Source organism: Vulpes vulpes, chromosome 5 (genome assembly GCF_048418805.1).
Source record: "Vulpes vulpes isolate BD-2025 chromosome 5, VulVul3, whole genome shotgun sequence".
Taxonomy (NCBI): Eukaryota; Metazoa; Chordata; class Mammalia; order Carnivora; family Canidae; genus Vulpes; species Vulpes vulpes.
The window spans coordinates 61,603,784-61,625,248 of NC_132784.1; the positions used below are offsets into that span (position 1 = coordinate 61,603,784).

The 21,465-nt window shown below is 55.4% G+C and overlaps 1 protein-coding gene across 8 annotated transcripts in view; it reads right to left on the reverse strand.

The window, feature by feature from the left end:
* The window catches only part of SYT7 (synaptotagmin 7), a 59,795-nt gene extending 39,462 nt beyond the window's left edge, over positions 1-20,333 (reverse strand). For all 8 annotated transcript variants that reach the window (XM_072758232.1, XM_072758229.1, XM_072758231.1 and 5 more), the window contains exon 1: positions 19,607-20,333. In XM_072758232.1, coding sequence (XP_072614333.1) covers positions 19,607-19,637 — 31 coding nt within the window. In that variant the 5' untranslated portion in view covers positions 19,638-20,333. The remainder of the gene's footprint in view (positions 1-19,606) is intronic.
* Between the last annotated feature and the right edge of the window lie 1,132 nt (positions 20,334-21,465).

Consider the following 21,465-nt stretch of genomic DNA (forward strand, 5'->3'; position numbering starts at 1 on the left):
ACCAAGGAAGGAGCTGGGCATACAGCAGGTACTTGACAAAAGCTTGCTGAAAGAATAAGTGAGCAGGACCCCAGCCTTCTAGGGATCATGATAATAATAGAGGCTACCATTTATTAAGCACCTACTGTGTACCAGACTCCAGAGTCCATGAAGGCAAGAGCTGTATCTGCTTTGCTCGTTCCGGATATTCTGTGATAGGCTGACATATGGGAGGTGCTCAGTAAATATTGTTAAATGTTCGGTACTTGCGTGTTATCCTACTTGTCACCAAGACAAGATGGGAGGGAAGAGATGGGAGAGGCTGCTGTGAGAGTTTGAACCTTTCTTTTACACACACACACCAGGGCCCCTTTCAATCTTCCCCCACACCATCTTTGCCTGACAATTTCTGACTTTTCTAGACCCAGATGAAAAGCACATCCTCCAGGAAGCTTTCCATAAGATCCCCAGTGGGAATTAATTTCTTCTGCCTCTGAGCTTCCATCACACCGTGCCTGCACCCTTCTTTTAAGGGGGCAATGATTAAGTGCCAGGGCTCTGGAGCCAGACTCTCTGGGTCAAATTCTGGCTCTTATTCTTCCAAGGCATGTGACCTAATCTTTGCTTGCCTTTGTGTTCCCTTCTGTAAATGGGGGCTAATAATAGTACAGGTCTCATAGGACAATTGTGAGGTTTAAAGGAATTAGCACATATAATGCCTTAGCACAGTGTTTGACACAAAATAAGTAGGCAACAAATGCTAGCTATTATCATAGTATTACCACGTCTGCCCTGTATTAGAGACATCTGGGGCGCAGAGCCGGCGCTCAGTGAGTGTTGAATAAAATACCAAACTAGATACACATCTAGCTCTTCCCCACAAGACAGCAGAGGCCAGGGGTCCTGTCTTACCCTCAGGCTTTGCCCTGAGGGCTGACCAAGACTGAAAGCACCAGTGAATGCCAGTGGTGAGGATCTACAGGGCTGAGGCAAGGGGGTTGGGGTGGGGCAACAGTTGGAAGTCAGGCTGGGCTTCAGGTGTGAACTGCAGACCTGAGCCTGATCCTTGCCAGGGCTCTGCCCCCATTCCCAACTCCTTCTCATCTCCTCAGCAAGCCATAATTTATGGATGAACAGAATCAAATAGGACTGCTGGCTGCTGGGATGCCCTGGGGAGCTGCTAGAGAGGGAATGGACTTCTGAGGGCATGCTCACCAGCTGCCCGGTGGTGGGGGGGAAGAACAGGAGGGGAGCCAGAAGGGGAAGAGGTACACACATGCCCAGGTCACAGACATGGACACCCGTGGCTCATATACACACCTGCATATACCAGAGACTTACTCTTGGCACAGACAATCATGTGGCCCACACCCCACACATGTGCATGCACGTGCCCCAGAGACTCACCCCTTGCACAGACACCCATGCTCATTTGCACACATGCACAAACATACACCTATGCACAGATATCCATGTACACACAAATACACACACATGCCAAGCCTTGGAGACTCATACCATGCATGGACACCTGTGTTGACAGTCAAGCACACAAAGACGCACACGCACATGGCCATGGCCATGAGCAGATGCCCAGCCCCCTCTGCCATCCATGAGATCTAGATGTTCATATATTTCCTCTGGCCTGGAATTCTCTCCCATGTCCATTATTCATCTACTCAAATTTTGCCTGTCCTGAGGCAAAGCAGTGGGACAGGAAGAGGAGCTGGAGGCAGATGGCCTGGATTCTAGTCATACCTCTGTCTACAGCCAGTGACCCTGGGGTAACAGTGAACGTACTCACCCCAGTGGTTCATCTTCAAGTGATAACAACCCCTGACTTCCCCTGCTGGGGTTCTGTCAAGATAAAATAATAGCTCACATTACCTGAGCACTCACTTTTTGTGGCCAGACTCTGTGCCAGGAAGTTTATATGAGATCTCCACAACCGGGTACCATTATCATCCCCATTTCACAGATGAAGAAACAGGCACGGCAAATTAAGGACATGAGCCTGCCCTTCACAGCAACTCCAGCTGCCTCCCTCTGTGCTGAAGGAAGTCCCCGCCCTCCACAATGGGCTCCATTGCATGACCCAGGCATGCCTAACTAACTTTTCTTCTTCCTGCAAGAAGGCTAACCCCTTTTCCACTTGGGCCCAAGCTCTTCCCTCTGCCTGGAATGCCTTCCTTCTATCTTCTACTGTTAATATCCCTAAACAAGATGGTCTTCATTCCCTCCCACATTCCCTCCTCCGTAACTATGGCAATTCATCATTGTGGGTTAATAATTAGCACTTTCTGTCTTTCCCCCAATGGAAACACCTGGAGCACCAAGACCCCAGATCATTCATCTCTGTAGTCCCAGGTCTGGTACCTAGGAGAGGCTGGATAAGTAAGTGCTGAACAAATGCATGAAGTTGTTCAAGGCTCTCCAGGTAAGACTGCCTCTTTCATGAAGCCCTTCCTGATGACAAGTGCTCACAGCAGTCTCTTCATTTTCCAAACCTCAACTAACTGACTTTCTGTCCAATGCCCTTTTCTTGGGGGTAGGCATCTCCCCCAAGCAGAGTCAAGGGGTAACACTGTGTCTCCCCATCGCTTGGGCTCTCCCATGGTCCACAGCCCAGGATACAAGACAGAGAAGCTGCTTGACATGCTGGAAATCTGTGTACACAGATGCTTTCCCTGAGACTTTGCTTTCTCTTGCACCCTCGGCTGATGACACGCACAGTCTCTGTATCTAGGCCTTCCAAAGTTGTCCCATCACCCCCACACCCTTCCAACCTAGACTGCTTTCCTCTGTTTAGATCTTACCAATACCTTTCATCATAGTCACTGAAGTATGCTCAGCATTGAATCATGTTTATAGTCTTCGGCACCCCTCTAGAGGTAAATATTCTCATGCATGTTTTACAAAGAAACAGGCTCAGAAGGGTTAAATACTTGCCCAAGGGCACAGAGCAGAAGAGAGGTTTAAAAAAAAAAAAAAAAGGTACCAGAGACAGGGCTCTGGGCAAGTACCTGAGTTACTTCAAGTGCTTTAGAGACTCCGCTCACACACACCCTTCCCAGGGATCTTCCCTCCCTCCAATGGCCCAGCCCTCAGCCTCAATAAAGCACCCTCATTAGAGAGAGGCTCAATGTACCTAAAGATCCCCAGAACAGGCTGGGGGTTGGGCCCTGGGGCTAGACAACAGTGAGCCTGAGCAAAAAACAAAGAAGGGTGGGGTAGCCCAGGACTTGCCCAGGGCCCTGTCTCTGGCACTGCCTAGGGCACAACCACTATTCCAGAGATAAACCAGAGTGATGTTGGGGGTGGTTGGGGCTATATCTGCCAGTGCCTTCCTATCCTAATCCCACCTCCTCCCACTTGATTCTGCACTACTTACGACACAGCATGCCCCAGCACCTCCCCCTATCCTTTGGTGGCTGCATAATGACGTTCAAGGTGGAAAGCAGTGAAATCTGGAGTCACAGGTTTCCAAAGGAAGCACCCCTCTATGTGCATGCTGAGCAGATGGAAATGGGGGGGGGAAGGTGGGAGAGCATTTACAAGTGCAGAGCCTACCAGCCCTAGGACTTCTTGAGCATGGGAAGGGGGGACATTTTGGTACCTATCCTACCTTCCTTCCTCCTCCTGACCCAACATACATACACAAAGCCAGAAAAAGGCAGAATTGGGGAAAAAGCAACAGAAAACCAAGGAGCAAAACTCTGAACCTACACAGCCACGCAAAGCTCCGGGCCTCCTGTCATGCTGAATTTTCTGCCCTCTTTTTACTCTGTAACTCCCTTCAAACTACCCACCTTAGGAAAAAAGAAAACAAAGTGGGCTGGTAGAAGGAAAAGGAGGAGAAAGAGAGCCTGGCATTCATTTCCCAGGAATGCTGGGCCTCCACCCTACCACCATGCCCCCTGGACAGTCTCCCTCAGTGTTCAATGGAAAGCCAAGGAGACCTGGGGAGGGCACAAGGCTGGTGAAAGAGGAGGCCCCAGGGGATTGTTTTGGAAAGTTACAAGTAGCTGAAAATAGGGGCTTAGCAGGAACAAGCCTCCTCAGCCTTGACTGTAATAAAAACAGATAATGCATGAGTGAGCTAGGCAGAGTGCGCCGGCAGGGGCCTCAGAGGCCGGCTGGGATCTGTCCGCGGTGCTGAAACAGGTGCCAGCTGCGATACCCCTGGTTTAGAATTCAGAGGAGATGCCAAGTGAGTAAACAGCGAGTGAAGGATTGTCTGGATGGGCCAGGAGCTGTTCTAGCAAGAAACTGGATGGGGACATGTCAGGATCTACCAGAACTTCCACTCCTCATCAGGGGAGAAAGGCCTGGTGAGCTACAGAGGCCTCATCCATGCCTTCTCTACCCTGGCTCTCTTTTCCAACAGAGAGCATTGCCTTGTAATAATGGCTCCCATTTATTCAGTGAAGAAGAGTTTACAAAGTGCTCTGGAGTTTACCTATGGTTTCATACCTCTTGTCATATTTAATGGTGATGGGGTATATTCTATCTGGTGACCCCTCCCCTCACCACAGCCACTCCCAACTCCCACAATTCCTAGCTTAGGGAAGCCTGGTATGTCTGGCTTCAGTCTTCAGCCTCAAAATATGGTGTGCGTGGATGTGTGTGTGTGGAGAAGGACCATCTGCAGACTCTAGAGAGCTGCTGAGTCTGGAAGTCATGAGGGTCAAAGGCACCCAGGATAAACAGGATCAGGTGCCAGCCTCGAGTTAGCTGGGAATCAGCCACCCTCCCCAACCACCCTAATCCAAAGCTAATGATCCACCTGGGCAGCCATGAAAATGATCATATCCATCACAGCAGCAGGAGCCTAGGAAAGGAGGAACTCAGGTGGAGGGCTTCTCCATCAGGATTGTGGAGCAAGGGTAGGATCAGGGACATGTGAAGATTAAGTGCAGGCCTTTACCACTAGTTACTCCTATGAATAATGCATTGTTGTGCTTTGGCCTAAGTCAGCATCTTATTGTTATTAATAATACACTGCTGCAAAGAAGCTGAGGTTGGAATGGTATGCTCTATTTTATTTGAGGATCTCAGAGCACTTAAGAGTTCCTCATGCTGATGACTCAACTCTTGCTCCCCAAGTCAAAGGCTTCCTTACAGGCCAGGGCACCTGTCCTGCCACAACACACTCCCACCTGATGCTTAGAGCCTCAGGGGCTAGGGATCTTCCATCCTGGGATTCAGATTCTTGATTGGGGTTTTGGTGGGGGAAAGGGTACACTTAATCTTTGCCAGCTCAAGGGCTCTCAGAGATAGAATAGAATGTGAAGCTGCTCCCAGGGATGTTTATGAAGGAGGGAGAAAACTAGTGGAAATCCAGCTGGGGAGAAATGGTTGGAGAGAGACCACTGGGGATCTGAAATCCAGTTCTGCCATCCACTGTGTCACTGTGGGTGCGTGGCCTTAGGCAACAAACTCAACTCTCTGGTCCTAAGTCTCCTCGCTAGAACGTAAGGCAGGTGGCTGAGATTCCGTCTGGGAGGTGCCATTCTACCATATTCTGGGGTATCATTTGCGCCACAATTGTTAGGAGGGAGCCCCCCACCAACAGCCCTGGGATCTGTCCGTGGTGCTGAAACAAGTGCCAGCCGCGGTGCTCCTGTCCTTGGTGCTGAAATCCATTTTGATCCTGGGACTGCTCCCTCCTCCAGGCCGACCTTTGCATTGCCCCTAATAAGCAGGAACCAGGGATCCCTGGGTGGCGCAGCGGTTTAGCGCCTGCCTTTGGCCCAGGGCGCGATCCTGGAGATCCGGGATTGAATCCCATGTCGGGCTCCCGGTGCATGGAGCCTGCTTCTCCCTCTGCCTGTGTCTCTCTCTGCCTCTCTCTCTCTCTGTGTGACTATGATAAATAAATAAAAAATTTAAAAAAAAATAAGCAGGAACCAAAGGACTGGAGTTGTTTTCAGAACTGCAGCATAATGATCCCACTTTCCTGTGCCAATTCCTCCCTGATCAGCCAGGACCTGAAGCTATGGTGGCGACCAGGAGACTTCAAGAACTCTCTTTCCCCCATGAGGTCCTCAGATGCCGAGGACCCAAGTTAGCACTCAACTCAGGACACAAAAAGCCTCCCTACTGATGTAAATTCCACCTTCCATTCCCTCAAGTGGAGCACGTCAAACTACTTCCTGGTAGCTGGTGCGGGTACTGTGCTTAGAGCAGAAACAGAAGGTTCCCAGCAGTGGCGTTGGGTGGGCAGGGAAGGAGTGGCCTACAGTCCCCCCGTCGCTGCTCCCTCACCCATGGGAGGTAGGGGGAGAAAATATGGCACTCTGAGCTTGCCGCGCTGCCCAATAACCTGCACGTTCCAGGCAGTGTGACTGCCTTGCAGCCACCTTGGAGCACCACACTACCTAGTTCACAGTGAAGACTCAAACCAGTGGTCAACCGGGGCCAAGTGAAAAACTTCTTGCTCCCTCTTCCCAGGAGGGTGGGATAGATCTGTTTAAACAAACACAGCCTTTTCTCCCGCTGTAGGGTAAGTCCTACCAAAATGAACACAAAGACTTGTAAACAGGCCTCCCTGAGGGCAAAGGCTCGCCACCTCACAACCACTCAGATAAGAACCTTGCCCACAGCCCCTCTCTAGGAAAAAGTGGGAGTTAGGAGAGAAAGCCACAGCTTCTGCCCACTCCTGTTCCCTACTCCACATGTGGGGGCTCTTTGAAAAGCAGATCTGCTTGGTGTTTCTAGGGACTGCTTCATATTAGCCTCACTGGGTGTAGAAATCCCTCTCTTTCCAAAAACAAACATCTAAGCAAATAAAACCACCTGAAGACAATGCCCCAAATCACTGCCTCTCTGGATCCAAGTAGGGAGTAAAGATAACAGTCTTTAATTACAGTACACACAATATAATTTATTGAGCAACTACTATAGCCAAGAACTGCTGAAAGCTCTGCAAACACGATCTCATTTAAAACTACAACCCCTCCCCCAGGAGGAAGCATGATGGTCAGCATTCTACAGATGGGGTGAGGTCAAGAGAGATGAGGTGAGCTGGTGCAGCTGGTGGGTGTTGAGACTGGCACTTGAAACACATCTGTCTGCCTTTAATCTTGCAGGTTAGCAGGATCCACCTCCCCCTCCTTCTATGTTCTGGAAGCCTCACTGCTTCACCCCTCCACAACCCCTAATCTCATCTGAGAGCACACTGGAGGAACACAGCAACACTTCACAATCCCACAGCACTTTCCAGCTTGCAAAGTGCTTTCATAGCCATTGTCTGAATCAACCCTTATAATACCGAAGCATTCTTCCAATTTTAAAGGAGAGAAACCTAACGAAGAAATAAGTGGCTTGCCCCAAGTCACACAGTGAGCAGTAGAACCAAAACTCAGATGAAGATGGTAGTACTCTCAGCCCAGTACTCTCTCTGTACTTCTGTAAGGCTGGGGTGCTGGGGGGAGGTCAGGAAGGGGGTCCAGGGGCTTCCTGAGATCCTGACCTGGGCTGCTTCCCTCCTCTTGGTCCCCAGGGGCCATCAGTTGGCTCAGCTCTACCTTGGAGTCTCAGAGTCTCATTCTAAATGAATTTTTTTTTTCCAGGCAATTACTTCCTACTAATTAGGAGGCAAGGCTGCCAGTCCCTGGGCCCTGGGCTGACCCCCTTTCTCAACTCACAGGGGTTGGGGGGTTGTTGAGATACTGATTAGCAGCACCAGCCACAGCAACTGCCTGGCTTGCCCCCATTAGCCCCATCATCTCTGAAGGAGACAGGGAAACTCTGAGGGCAGGGGAGCTGGTGGAGGAGCAAGGAGTGCCAAGGAACTGGAAGAATGGAGGTGGAGGTGGGGACACTGGGGAGGGAGGGACTCTGAAATGGGAGAGAGCCAGGATACAAGAAGTGAAGGAGCCTAGGTGTGCCCATGCAGAGTAAGAGAGAGACCTAGGCTCCGGGGCAGCAGGGGGAGCCAGGAAGATTCAGAGAAACAGGGATATTTCTTCATGTTGTAGGAAAAGAAAAGAAGGAATCTCAGGAAGCAGAGACAGAGGAGGGGGAAGAGATCTTCCCTCTGCAGAGGAAGAGCAAGGAAGAAGGCACCCTACAAAATGGTCAACATTCCTGAAGTGGAGGAGGCAGAGAGAAGGAGATACTGGGAGACTCTGAGAAGGGGAAGGAGAGAGGAAGGACAGGGAAGAAGGAGGAATTGCTGAAGGCAAGCCCTGGGGAGAAGGAGAGGAGAGCAGGGGAGAATGGCTGGAGTAGCAGTTCCCAGGGCCCCAAGAAGGGCTCTCTCTAGTCATTGTCCTTGAGCCTCCCCCAATGTCAGTGTCCAGCCAGTCGGACCTGCATGCCCTCCTACGCAGCCACAGGTGCGGGCCAGCATGATGGTAGGCCACCAGTCAGTGCAGGTCCCAGATGCTCCACTCACCCAGGGCAGCCAGCTGACCTCCCTTCCTGTCCACCTGCCAGCTCAAGGGCTCTCCAGTGGGTTGAGCCAGGGATCCTCCGGGGTCACACAGCAACATGACCAGGAGGCTCTGGGACTACGGGGTCCAGCCTCTCTACTTTACAGAGGGAGGACCAAGGACCCAAGAGGAAATGATGCTTCTCTGTTCCTATACCAAGTGGGTGATGAGGCCAGATGTAGAGGGTTCAGGGTCTAAGTCCCACTGATGGGTCCTGTTCCCTCCTGAGCAAAGCCAATAACAGGAGACAAAGACAGGTCTTGGTTGCTAGCAAGTCAGTCCCTGATTAATCTAAGCCTGCTGGAATGTGAGGTGACAGGTGGAAGGGAATAGGGGCAGCCAGGGGCTGAAAGAGAAGCAAAGGAAGTGACTGTTTAGGGAGCACTGGGCGGGTGGATTCTGCACGAGCTCTAACTGCAGCTAACATAATTGAACATTTACTAGGTACAGTGTTCCAGCCACTTTAGACACTGCATGCATGATCTCATTTAGTCCTCATGATTACCCTATAAAATATGTATACTGCTACTCCATTATAAGGAAGAAACTGAGACTCAGGAAGGTCAAGTAATTGGCCAAGTCCACAGGCTAATCGGTGGCATGTTTCTAATTCAGGCAACTGACCACTGCCCTGATGACCCATCCACCCAGCATTATCTGAAGATGCTCAGAACACCAAGTTCCCATGATCTCAGCCCAGCCCTGGCAGGATGCAGGCCCCAGATGCCAATGGGGTTACAGTCCTATGTTGCAGGACTTTCTTGTGGTCCAAAGTGGGGGCAGTATCATGAAGTGCTAAATTTGAGCAAGCCTCCATCTTAAGGCAGTGGAACCTGGGTTCCAGTCCTAGCTCTGCCACCAACTTACTGTGTGACTTTGGGCAGGTCATTTGCCCTCTCTGGACGTGATGCTCCCACCTGTGTCACTGAAGGGGGGACCCAATGAGAAGAGCTAACATACGCCTGTTGCTGACTTGACGACAGGAATGGTTCCAGCTAGTTTATATATGTCAACTTGTTGAGTCCTCCTCACAGTGCCCTGAAGTGGGTGCTATTATCACCTCCCCTTTAGGGATGGGAAAATGAAGCAATGAAAGGTTAAGTGACTTGCTCAAGGTCACACGGCTAGTCAATACACGGTAGAACTGGGATTTGAACCCCATTACTTTAAAATTTTTTAAAATTTTTATTTACTTATTTTAAATCATCTCTATACCCAACATAGGGCTTGAACTCATGACCTTGAGATCAAGAGCTGCATGCTCCATCAACTGAGCCAGCCAGGTATTCCCATTACTTTTGATCCCGAGCCCATGCTCTGGCTGCCACTCTGCATTATTTCCCTAATGAGTCTCTTAGGTGACTTGCTTGGTGCTCCAGAGAGGTCTTCCTATGTCCCTCTGCACAGGCATATATACCATCATGTTTCCACATGGGAAGCACACATTACCATCATGTGTCTGCGTGATACATGTGTTTGTTTATACTTCTACACCTGCTCCTGTGCTTTCACCCAGTTTCTGTCTAGAATAGCTACACTCACTCAGTCATACATAACCGCAAGCTTTTTGGCACCCAGGACAGGCCAATTCCGGCAGGTCCACATGCATGCACATGTATGCCCCCTTTTCTGGGCACCCGCTGACTCGTGGCAGGGGGGCCTGTGCCAAGCTTTAGCACATAGACACGTGGCAGTGACGTGGGCCACCACACCCCTTCTCTTCTGCCCCCCTCTAGTGCTTGGGTGGCTCACACATCACACTGCACACCTGCCAGCACCCCCATCCACGCTGCCTTCCTCACGCCTCTCCCCTAACAGAAGCGGGCACCTCCAGGCAGGAAGCAGGCACAGGCCCAGCCTGGCTCCCACGGTCTAAAGATGCCAGCCAACTCAGGGGTGGAGAGGGAGAAAGAGCCATCGACCAGAGGCTCTGAAGGGCCTGGGTTCCACGGTTCCTGACTGAGACTAAGCCCTCCCTTAGGTCGAGTGCCAGAGCTCTTGAGATCCAGAAATGGGGTCAGGTGAGGGATGGAGGGAATCTCTGCCCATCGTGTCTGAGTAGGACTGTGGAGCCGTGAGGGCTTCTCTGGCCAAGTTAGCATTGCACCCCCCAGCACCCCATCCTGGTCCCTGCTCTCTCCTCCCCCTGCCCAAGCATCTTGGAGTTCTGGGTATTTTTAGGTCTCAGCTGACAGGCTGTGAAATCGCTTCCTTCGCACCTCCCCAACCAGGCGGGGGTTGGAGAGGGAGGAATGGGCCTGGGGGGGCCACACACAGCCGATTCATCAGGCTCCTCCAGGGCTGGCAGGTGCCAAGCAGGGAGTGAGGGGTTCTTCCCTTTCTCCTCAGAGCCTCCCCTTGACTGAGAGGAACCTTCCACTGAGCCTGCAGAGAGGGAAGGCGGGGGAGCTCCACCCTACTCCAGGGACCTGAGAACAAAGGCTTTAGGGGATGCCTCAAGCACCAAAGGAGGCACTGGGGATGCCCTTTGAGTCCAGCTCTGCAGCCAATACCAATTCTCAGCACTCCCTTCCAATTGATGGGCTGAGAGACAGGCTGGCTCGGATCCCAGTGGGATTAGGGAGGCACCGGAGAGGAGAGCCTGGTGGTTAAAACCCAGGCTTTGGAGTCAGGCTGACCTGCAATCTCATCCCTGCTCTGCTGAGTGACCTGATGAGACACTCCACCTTTCTGTACCTCAGGCTCTTTACCTGTACAACCATGGGAATGATATCTCCCCTGTAGGGCTGCTGTGAAGATGAGATGAAATGCTGAGTGTGCGGACAAGGTGATCTGTGGACCTGCCAGGCCCTGCTAGGAGACTCTCCCTTGCCACCTTCCCTGACCTGCAGTTCCCTCCTAATTGCCCCTTCTCTGGGCTGCCTTCCTCACCATGATCCCTGAGGCGGAGGCCGACAGTTAATCCTGGCAGTATGCTCTTTAGTGTCCATCCGACCCTCATCCCCAGGGGAATAAATCCCCAGTTAAGATGGGTAGGCAAGGTAGACCATCCCTGCCTCCCTGCCTCCTGCATGCATATACATCACATGGGCACACGGACCCAAATACCAACACATCTGTGTGCTGCTAGCGCCTGAATGTGAGGGCGTTTGCCCTGAGACAAGCCCCCAGGGAAGTAGGAAGACATACCCAAGCCCTGCTGGGAATAGGCCCCTGTGCCAGGGGCCGTGGGCACTGAGAGGGAGGTGCCTGCCCAGTTGCCGTGGAGACAGATTGGCTCTGGTGGGGCCCTGGAACTCAGGCCTGGCAGCTGGAGTATGAGCTATGTAGCTCCTGCAGGGCCTGGCCTGGATGTCCATGGTATGGGGTAGGGTGCAGATCCAATCCCCAGGAGCACCAATTGTGTTCACTGGACCCCAGATCTGCCCACCTTGGAGCTACAATCCTCTCTGGAAGGCTTTCTCTGACACCCTATGTCCTGAGGTGAGCCCCCCTGGGGATGTCCATCCACACATCTCTTCACCTAGTACCCCCTTGACTGCCTATTAGCTGCCACAAGCTTTCCAAGGGTAGGGCCCCAGTCTAGCTGGATGCTGCCAACACCTGGTGTGGTGCCTTGGACTCAGGCCTGGGCAAAGGTGGGGACAAATGTGTTAACCTAGGACTCCAGCTCCATATACCTGCCTGCCTCCAGGTTTCCTAGCTGCCACACTGCTACAGTTAAAGTTCTTTATAGAGATCTGCTTGAAAGTCATCCATGTCTCTCCACTGCCCTAATTTAAGAAAAAAAACAAAAACCAAAAACCAACCACTTTTCCTGTTTCAGAATGCCAGGACTGGGTCGCCTGGTGGCTCAGTGGTTGAGCTTCTGCCTTCAGCTTCGAACATGATCTCAGGGTCCCAGGATTGAGTCCCACATCGGGCTCCCTGCATGGAACCTGCTTCTCCCTCTGCCTTTCTCTGTGTGTCTCTCATGAATAAATAAATAAAATATTTTTTAAAAAAATGCCAGGACTTCCCTAACCTGGCCCAACGCACCTTCCCCAAGCCTCAACTCCTGCTGCTGCATGCTCCCCCCGACCAAGATCTCTCTTCTAGACATTCAAGCACTCATTGCTACTCCAGCTGAACAAGCCACTGCATATGTATGTGCTGCCCCCACCACACTGACCACCTCACCTCTGCTGGTCCCAGGGCAAGCTCTTATTCTTCCTTCAAATCCCAAGGCCCTGGACTCAAAGCTCATGCTCCCGGGTCTGTTGATGTTTGCTGGAACCCCAAGCCGACTTCTAACTGCATGTTCCCCCTTCCCAGAGTGGTCTAAGGATGGAGGCGCTAACATGTGTCATGTGTTGAGGACAGCACCTGCCACACAGCAATCACTCAACACAGGTTTGCTGTTCCAAAGGTAACTGACTGACACTGCCTCAGGGAAGCCCTCCCCAACTCCTCCTCCACCAGGGCTGAAGCGGGCATGTCCTCCTTGGAGCTTCCAGAATCCTCATTGCAGACATCAATCACTTGGTGCAGGATAATGCTGATGACAGCTATCATTGGCTGAGTGTTTACCATGGGCTAGGCTCTCTGCTAAAGATGTTTCCCGCCTTACCTTGCCTCATCCTGCAATCCTGGGAAATAAGAACCATCCCCATACCCATTTAACAGAGAAAGAAACTGAAGCCAGAAGAGCAGAGTAACTTGCTCCAGGGATAGAGTAGCAAGGGTCTCTGCCAAGGTTCTGACAGACAGCTCTTTGACCCCAGAGACCTAGCGGAAGCAAGCCACTCCCTGCTGCATGCACATAAAATGCTTAGCACAGACAGAGTGCTCCACACATAAGAACCTGCTATTATTATTGTGCTCAGATTATCAAGAGAGGGAAGGTGTGTCGGGTGACCTGAGAGCAACTTCCTTAGGGTGGACCCCACATAGAGCATGAAACCCCCATTCCAAGGACAGTGAGGGCTCTGAGGGGCCTTTAGGCTGCCAGGGGCAGGGGTCAGGACGGTGAGGAGGCATGCAGGACCTGGCAAATCTGAGGGGTACTGGAGCGAGCATATGCGCCAGGGGGTGGAGCAGGCCCAGGTTGAGCAAGGGGGAGAAGGCCTGCTGTGTGCTGGCTAAGCTGGCCACCGCTCTCCGGCCCCGCTGACACCACCCATGGTAATGAGACGGATCCAATTTGTACCCAGGGCCCCGCTGGGAGCAGCTGCCGCCGCAGGGTTTGAGATAATTTAATTGGACACATTAGCCACAGAGCTCTCCTCTTTGCTCCTCTCGTGCAAGGCCTCATGCGGGCACCCCTTGTGGCTCCCCATACCCCATGCCACCCCTTCCTGGCTGTGGGCAGGGTACACACTTCACCAACCAGCACCGTGGGACCCCCCACCTACTAGGGTTGACCTCCCTCCACCTCCTGAGGGGTTTAGAACCAGAGAGCTGGCTGGGCTCTGTATGCACCAAGTTCTCCACTTTCTTGGATGCAAGCAGCAACTATGGGTGTCCCCTGGGGCTGGGGCTCAGACTTCTCCCTCCTGTCTCCTCTGATGGGCAGAACGGGTCATCCCCTTTCCCCACCCCAGCCTACTTGAGAGCCCCCAACTTCCTGCACTCCAAGAAGGGCACCAAAGGAGCAGGGCCAATATGGGGGTGGGGCCATCCTCTTCTCAGGGCTCTGGGGAAGGGGTGTGTACACACACACAGAATCAGACATAGTACACACACATAAACACACGCACGCACGCTGACAGCCCCACATGCTGCTGTGGAAATGCCCGGATCTGTACACACCAAAGCTCCAACACCCTCCCGTCCACACTTATGCATGCCCGAGCAGCCAGTTGAGGCCCTCCCTGCTCCCAGCAGATGGAAGCTTCAGAGACAGCCCAGCCAGCAGGTGGGAGGGTGTGGCAGGGGGCAGGCAGGGCCCCTGGAGGGCAGAGGCCTAGCCTGGCTAGGGATCAGGATAGGGGAGACGCCCTCCCCTTGGCTTCCTGTCACAGCTCCCCATGCACCTCGACACACCTAACTACAAATACACTCATTAGCTGCTGTTTACAGCTGGCCCGGCGCTCAGAAGAGTGAGCAGAGCGCGGCTTTGACCGAGTCCAGCTGGCACTCATGCTGGCACGTAGGTACACAAAGCACAGTGCTTTCCCCCACTAGCCCCACCCCCTCCACTGGTACTGCAGCCCCACACGCTCCATGACAAGAATATATCAATTCCCCAAACATTCCAGCTCGTGATACAAGTCAGCTCCAGGAGACTCACCTCTTCCAAGGGGCCCTCCAGGAGGGGACTCCAGAGCCCCCCAGAGCTGTCCCGGCATGCCAGCCCACCTCCCAATCCAACTGGGTCCAGAATCCCAGGTGTGGGCTCTGGGCACTGTCCAGCACCTTCCACAGGTCCCATGCTGTCTGCCAACTCCATTCCAACCCTTAGGGAATTCTGTTGGCTGAGACCAAAGCCCTGCCCTCCAGACACAAGTTGGACAGGGCCCAGCAAGTCTGCCCTGACTGCCTAGAAGGTCAGGAACTTCCATGTCCACAGTACTGGCACAATCCTCCTGGCACCATGGGCTGGGGTTCCCTTGCAAGGCAGGTGGGTACCGGGCTGGGCCTGGCCCAGGCTGCCTCTGGCACCTGCCAGACCAGTGACCGCCACGATGGAGAGAGCTGACCTTACCACCCTCATGTGCCACCTGCCAGGCACTGCCCACAGAGCAGAGAGCTGCCTTCCCACAATGCTGCCCTGGCTCACCCAGGATGTAGGGGTGCCTGTCCGAGGAGACTGTCCAAGCAACACCCCTTCTGGCCAAGAGTCCCTTCCTGGCTCAGGACTAGGCCTCCCGCGCCCCCCAGGCCCTCCTCACTGCTCTTCTCTCTGCCATTTCACAGCCTCACTCCCCTGGCAGAGGCAGTTATTGAAAACAGTCCATCACATTCAATAAGGATTCAAAATCCCTCAGAAAATAGAGGGTGGGTGGGGAGTGGGGGGGAGGAAAGGTAGGGTGCCAGAGGGAAGGAACCACCCACTCCTCCCCTGCCTTTCCCTCAAGGCCTCCTGCTACGGCTGGGTTGTTAGGGGTGAGAGGGGATGGCCCTTGGCTGGTACGCCCTGTTGCCTTCCTTGAGCCTGAGCTTGGGGTCAGCCAGGGGCAGGGCCCAGCTGCCCAGGCCCTCACACCCACTTATTCCCCTGCCTTCCAGCTGTCCCTCACCTGTCACCTGCTGGCCTTCATGTTCCCAACCCAATCCAACCTGCTCTAGCCTCTCTTCCCCCACTAGGAGGGGCTTCGAGGCTACCTCCCTCCCCATGGTCCCCCAGTTCTTGAGCACCCAGCCTTTCGGTCAAGCTGTTCCCACCAGGCCACCAAACAGCATGACCCAAGGCCTAGGAGGGTCCTGTCTCCACAGTGACACACAGCTTGGAGGCACTAGCTACTTTGTCCCAAGTCCAGCAAAGCCATCCCTTTCACCCAGCGTTTCAGATCTGCCCAGCCCCAGGCACCCCCGTTCCGGCTGTGGCCTACTGGGAGATCATTAGCTTTTCAGCTCTAGATGGGGACCCAAGCTGGAGATGCAACCCAGAAAGGTCTATGACTGTGCAGGTGGGGTAGGTGGGGGGTGGGGGGGTGGGGGGGTACATGGGCGTGGGGGAAGAGTTTGACAGTGAAAGGGTCAGACAGAGTCAGGCCTCTTTGGGCCTTCCCACTCCCCAGTCTTCATCCCTAATCCTAGTGGCCCTTTCAGCAGTACCCCGGACTCCTGCCCTACACATCACCCAATGACTTCTGTCCTTAACTTGTTCCCAGGGAGTGGAAGGTTGGCCTGGACAATCTCATGGATCTTTCTTCCCCGAGGAAGGAGACCCACTGGGCCAAGGCCCCCCACCCCATGCAGTGTGTCCCCTATGCTCCCCGAGAATGACCTTTTTGGCAGAGTTGCTGTAGAGGACAGATCCCACTAACAGGTGGGACATACAAGGCTTCAAACACTGTTACCCCAAAGGACAAGCTCACGGAGGACTGAGAGCAGGGCAGGCAGCCTCAGGATCTGACCTCTCTCCCAGCACTGCTGCACTGGCCCAGACTTTCCCTCTCTGGCCTTGCTCACTCACTCACTACAAGGTCACCTCTCCCTCCCTCCCTCCTTTCCTGAAGCCGCCTAGCCAGCCCACTGCAACTTGCCTGCCCACTGCAACGCTGACCCCTGCAGGCCCGCTGAGGCCCTGCCTGGTCTGGAGCCCCGATCTGAGGGACACAGGGAAGCCAGGCAAAGCCAGCTTCAGGATGAACACAGGATGAAGGCTGACGGCAGGGAGAGAGCTCTCTGCCTCAGGGAGGGGACAGCGAGGAAGTTGCAGGCACAGGCAGGGCTGGGGGAGTCCGGACAGAGTTTGGAGCAAAGCCAATGGGTGTGGGGGAGGGGGGGGCTGGTCTTTCTTCTTCACTGGGCTCTGGCTTTTTTCCTACAGTCCCTTGCTTCAGCTGAGCTAGATCCCAGAAGTGCCTGTGGCTGTGGGCCCAAGTGGGTAGGGAACTCTGAACAGGGTCTTAGCAGCAGGCTGAACCCTGTAGAGATCAGGGTGAGTGTGCTGCGGTGGTGGTGGTGGGGAGTACCTCGGGGACACTCTGGAACCAGCCCTGGGACACGGGAGAACAAGAAAACACAGGGGACAGAAAATTGGAAAAAGGACTGGGCCACAGGTGTTCCTGTGAGTGGGATGAGGGGATCCAGACAAACAAGGTACTGGCCCCTTGAGGACCAGAATCACACAGGAATTAATTTGCATATCTCACTCCTGCCAGGTGCCAGCCAAAGGGGAGGTGGAGGACAGAAATGGGGGACACAAAGGCCTGCCTGGGGGAGAGGACTCTGGGGAGCCTGAGGTGAGCTGGGGCTGGGAGTAATACATCTATCGTCTGGCCTGGAGCTGTAGGGATTCTAGGAGGTAGGCAGGGATGCAGGAGTGGGGTGAGGGGGTTCTGAGGCCAGACTGATGACTCTGGCCCCTCAGAGAGCCCCAAGGGACCAGGATCAGAGGCAGACTCTGACCCCATCCAGTCCAGTGGCCACACCAGAGAGAAGTGAACTTCAGGCCCAACCTGTCCCCAGCACTCCCAGCCCCTGCCCCCAGCCCCTAGCATTCCTGGGCCCTGAAATGGGGCAGGACAGGTCTCCATCCCAGAGGGAGGCTTGTTTGAGAAGGGGAAGACAGAGACACCCTGGGGGGGCTGCCAGTATGCCAGGGGCAATGCTCGGTTGCAGGCCCTTTGCCCAGAGGATGCCAAGCATGTCAAGCTGGCCTCCATGGAGAGGGCAGAGGTGCTCAGAGGAGCAATGATGTCATGGCGCCCAGGCGTGGGAGGAAAGAGGGAGGGAGAGGATGAGGGCATGGACCCAGGCCACTGGGCTAACAAGAAAGGGGAGGCTGCTAGCCTGGTAGGGCAGGGGGAATGGGAGTGTCCTCACTGCATCTCCCCTTCCAACCTCGTACCCTAGAGCTAGCCTCTGAACTAAGCTACTGGTTTCTGAGAAGGTGATCTAAGCCAGAGAACGCCTGCCTCTGCCCTCAGTCCGAGTGCTAGAAGCTGGCAGCCTTTTGCGGGAGGATGCTAGGGTCGGTGATCCGGGTTCAGACAGATGAAGCAAGGGGTCTCCAAAGGCAATGTCCCTTCACCCACCACCTAGAGGATGTTCATAGATGGGCATGAAGTTCCAGAGCTGGAGACTGAGTTTCTCTCACCCTTCTCCCCAAGCACTGAGTGGGTGCAATGCCTAGCACCCAGTAAGTCCTCCTAGTTGGCCTCAGTAGGCTGCAGTGATTTGATGGGGGTGAGGGCCCAACTCCTTAGAAGGCAGAGACGGGCTGAGACTGCCCCTAGAGGGAAAACAAATGTGAGGCTGGGACAAGAGTGGACAAAGCTGGTGTCCACTGGACTGCCCTCAAAATCCTTGGGGATCTAGGGCAGCCCCGGTGGCTCAGTGGTTTAGTGCTGCCTGCAGCCCAGGGCGTGATCCTGGAGACCCTGGATTGAGTCCCACATCAGGCTCTCTGTATGATGCCTGCTTCTCCCTCTGCCTGTGTCTCTGCCTCTCTCTCTGTCTCTATGAATAAATAAATAAAATCTTAAAAAAAAAAAAAAACTAAAGAAATCCTTGGGGATCAAGGCCCCTTTTGCAGAGGGCCTTAGAGCTGTCCCTTCCCCCAGCACCCTCAGCCCTCGGAGGTCAGCAAGCGGTAAGCCTGCAGGCTCTTCATTTGGGAGCAAATCCTCAGGCTGGGGTGTCTCGCTTTTTGCATCACAGAGAAACCCAGAAGCAGAGACCCTGCTGACAGAATTGGCAGACTGGGGGGCGGGGGGTGATGGGTCTGGGTTGGGGCAGGTGGGAGCTGAGATAGCCTGGGCAAGAGCTGCAGGGGACCTGCCTACAGGTGGGCACTGTGAGGAGGCGTCAGGAGCCAAGGAGGAAATGGCAGAGCAATTTCCCGAGGAAGGAAAGATTTTTGGGCTTGGCTTGGAGAACGGCAAGCAGACATGGGATCCTGAGCCACTCCCCAGCTCCCTCGTCCCCTCCCCCGACAGGACTGGAGTGAGTTTGGGGATCTTTGCTTCCCCCTCCCCAAACGTGGGAGCACATCCCCTGGCACCCGCACGCTCACCGGTCTCTGCCGCCTTTCCCTCGGGCACTCGTTCCCCTCCTCGAGGCTCCTGCGGTCCTCGGCCTCCTCCTCCGGAGCCCCCTCCCCTGCGGCTGCACCAGATTCCCGCTGGCCCTCTAGCACCCTCTCCACTCCCGGCTGGCACCGCCGGAGTCGTTCTGCTCTCGGGTGCCAGAGCCTCGGCCCAGCGCCGCCTGGGACCCTTGCCCTCGGGTCCCCAGCGTTGGCACCCAGGGGCACTGGTGCCGGGGCCCGGGGCGCCTCTGAGGGCACCGCCCGGTTCCCGCGGGGCAGTGGCTCCTCGCTCCGCCACACACGCTGTCCTTGGGCCGCGGGGGGAGGGGGAGGTCCTTGTGGGGACACTGCGAGGCCGGCGCCCGGCACGAAGCCTGGCAGCACCCGGACCGCGGGGGCCGGGCCGGGCCGGGCGGGGGCCGGCGGTGGGCAAGCCGGGCAGCGCCGGCGGACGGCAGCCCGGGCTGGGGCTCCGGGAGGGCGCCCGGCGCTGCCGCCGTCCTGCCTGCCGGTGCGGGGCGCCCCACCCGCGCGGGGCCGCGCTTACCTGGGCCGGCCGCCTCCGGGTCCCGGTACATGGTCCCCGCGTCGCCGGCTCGCTCCGGGCCCCTCAGAGCCGCCCGCGGCCGCGCGCTACTCCGCCGCCGCTGCAGGGCATGGGGCTGGGCGACCCCCGGGGGCGGGGCCGAGCCGAGCCGGGGAGCGGGGAGCGGGGCCGCCCGCCAGCCCTCCCGCCCGCCCGCCGCCGCCGCGCGGAGCCGAGCCGAGCCGAGCCGGGCCGGGCCGAGCCTCCTCCCTCTGGCCTGCGCGCCGCGTGTGCGCGCCGGAGCGTGCGTGTGTGTGTACGAGGCCGTGCGAGTGTGTGTGTGTGTGTGTGAGAGCGCGTGTGTGAGCGCGTGTGTGAGCGCGCCCGGGGCGCCGCCGCCGCCGCCGCCGCCGCCGCCTGCACCCGCCGCCGCCCGCACCCGCTGCTGCCAGCTGCCGGCCGCGCGCCGCACTGCAGCCTGCGCCCGCCGCCGCCCCGAGCCGCCCCGAGCCGCCCCGAGCGCACCAGCCGCCCGCCCCGCGCGCCCCGCCCGCAGCCCCAGCGGGGAGGGCACGGAGCCCTCGGTGGGCCCTGCGAGCTGCGGGTCCCGCTGCGCTACGCGACCAGCGCGGCCGGGGCGCCCTGAAGGCAGTGGCGTCGCACCGGGCGGGGCGGGGGCCGGCCACCTCCTGCCAAGCGCCCTTTGACTCCCTTCCAAAAGGCGCGAAAAACCAGTCCGGGTTTTGCGGTTGGTGGCGACTCGAGGGCGTCAGCTCGGGACTCGACCCAGCGGCGGCCCCGGGAAGTGGGGCTGGTGTGTGCAAAAACCAGGAGTGGAGTTCTTGCCAGCGCTGAGCCTGGGTCCGCCACTTTCGCGGTTTCCCGAATTGGAACACAGCTGGAGCAGAAAAGACCGGGATCGCCCCCCTCCGTGGGGGACGGGGCCTAGTGACCCTCCCCACTTTACCCAGCCTCAGAAAAGAAAACAGACCTTTTGGCCTCTGTTCATTTCTCTTCCGCACGGCTCCTCCACTTCGCTCCCCCCTTCCCTTTCCTGGCACTTGAGTGGGTAAGGAAGAAATCCCTCCCTCTTCCAACCCTGGGGCTCTCTTGGTTCTCTAAGCCCCTCTGTCAGTCCCGCACAGCCCAAAACAGGTGGACCCTAGAACTGGAAGTGTTTGGTTCTGGAGCAGGGAAAAGAAGGGACCCTTTCCCCCAGATTTTCAAGGCCTGAAACTGAATGAACTACTGGTGATTTCCGGTGCAGAGACATCCCAGCACACACCTACACACCGAAGCAACTACACCACCACCTCCCCTTACACACACATACTCTGGCACACAAACCCAAGAGATACTCACCCTGAAGCACTGTGAGGTAAGGGGCCCACCTCTACCCTAAACTGAAGGGGGTAGGCAGGAGGGTAGAGCCCTTGGTCCTGCTGCAGCATCCTGCCCTCCCCGCCACTGAAGTTGGAAGGTGAGCCAAGGTTTCCAAAATCAAGGATTCCTAATCCCACCCAGAGAAATGAACTTAACTGACTTTATACTGCACAGCTCACACCCAACCACACCTTCACTTTCCCCACAACAGGGTAGGCAGCCAGCACCCACAGCGACAAGTCTGTCTCAAGTTTCCCCCAATACTCACTCACACACGCACACAGCCCATTCCCTTGAACTTGCAAGGAGCCTATTACACACACACACACACACACACACACACATGCTCGGGCACAGGCACACATTCACCTCCACCCACAGCTTTTTGGTTGAGAAACAGATAAGAAAATTCCCCTAAGGAAACCTCCATGAAGAGTGTTCCGGTGGAGAACAGATTTCTTTGGATTTAATGTTCTAATTAAAAAGGGAAGAAAACA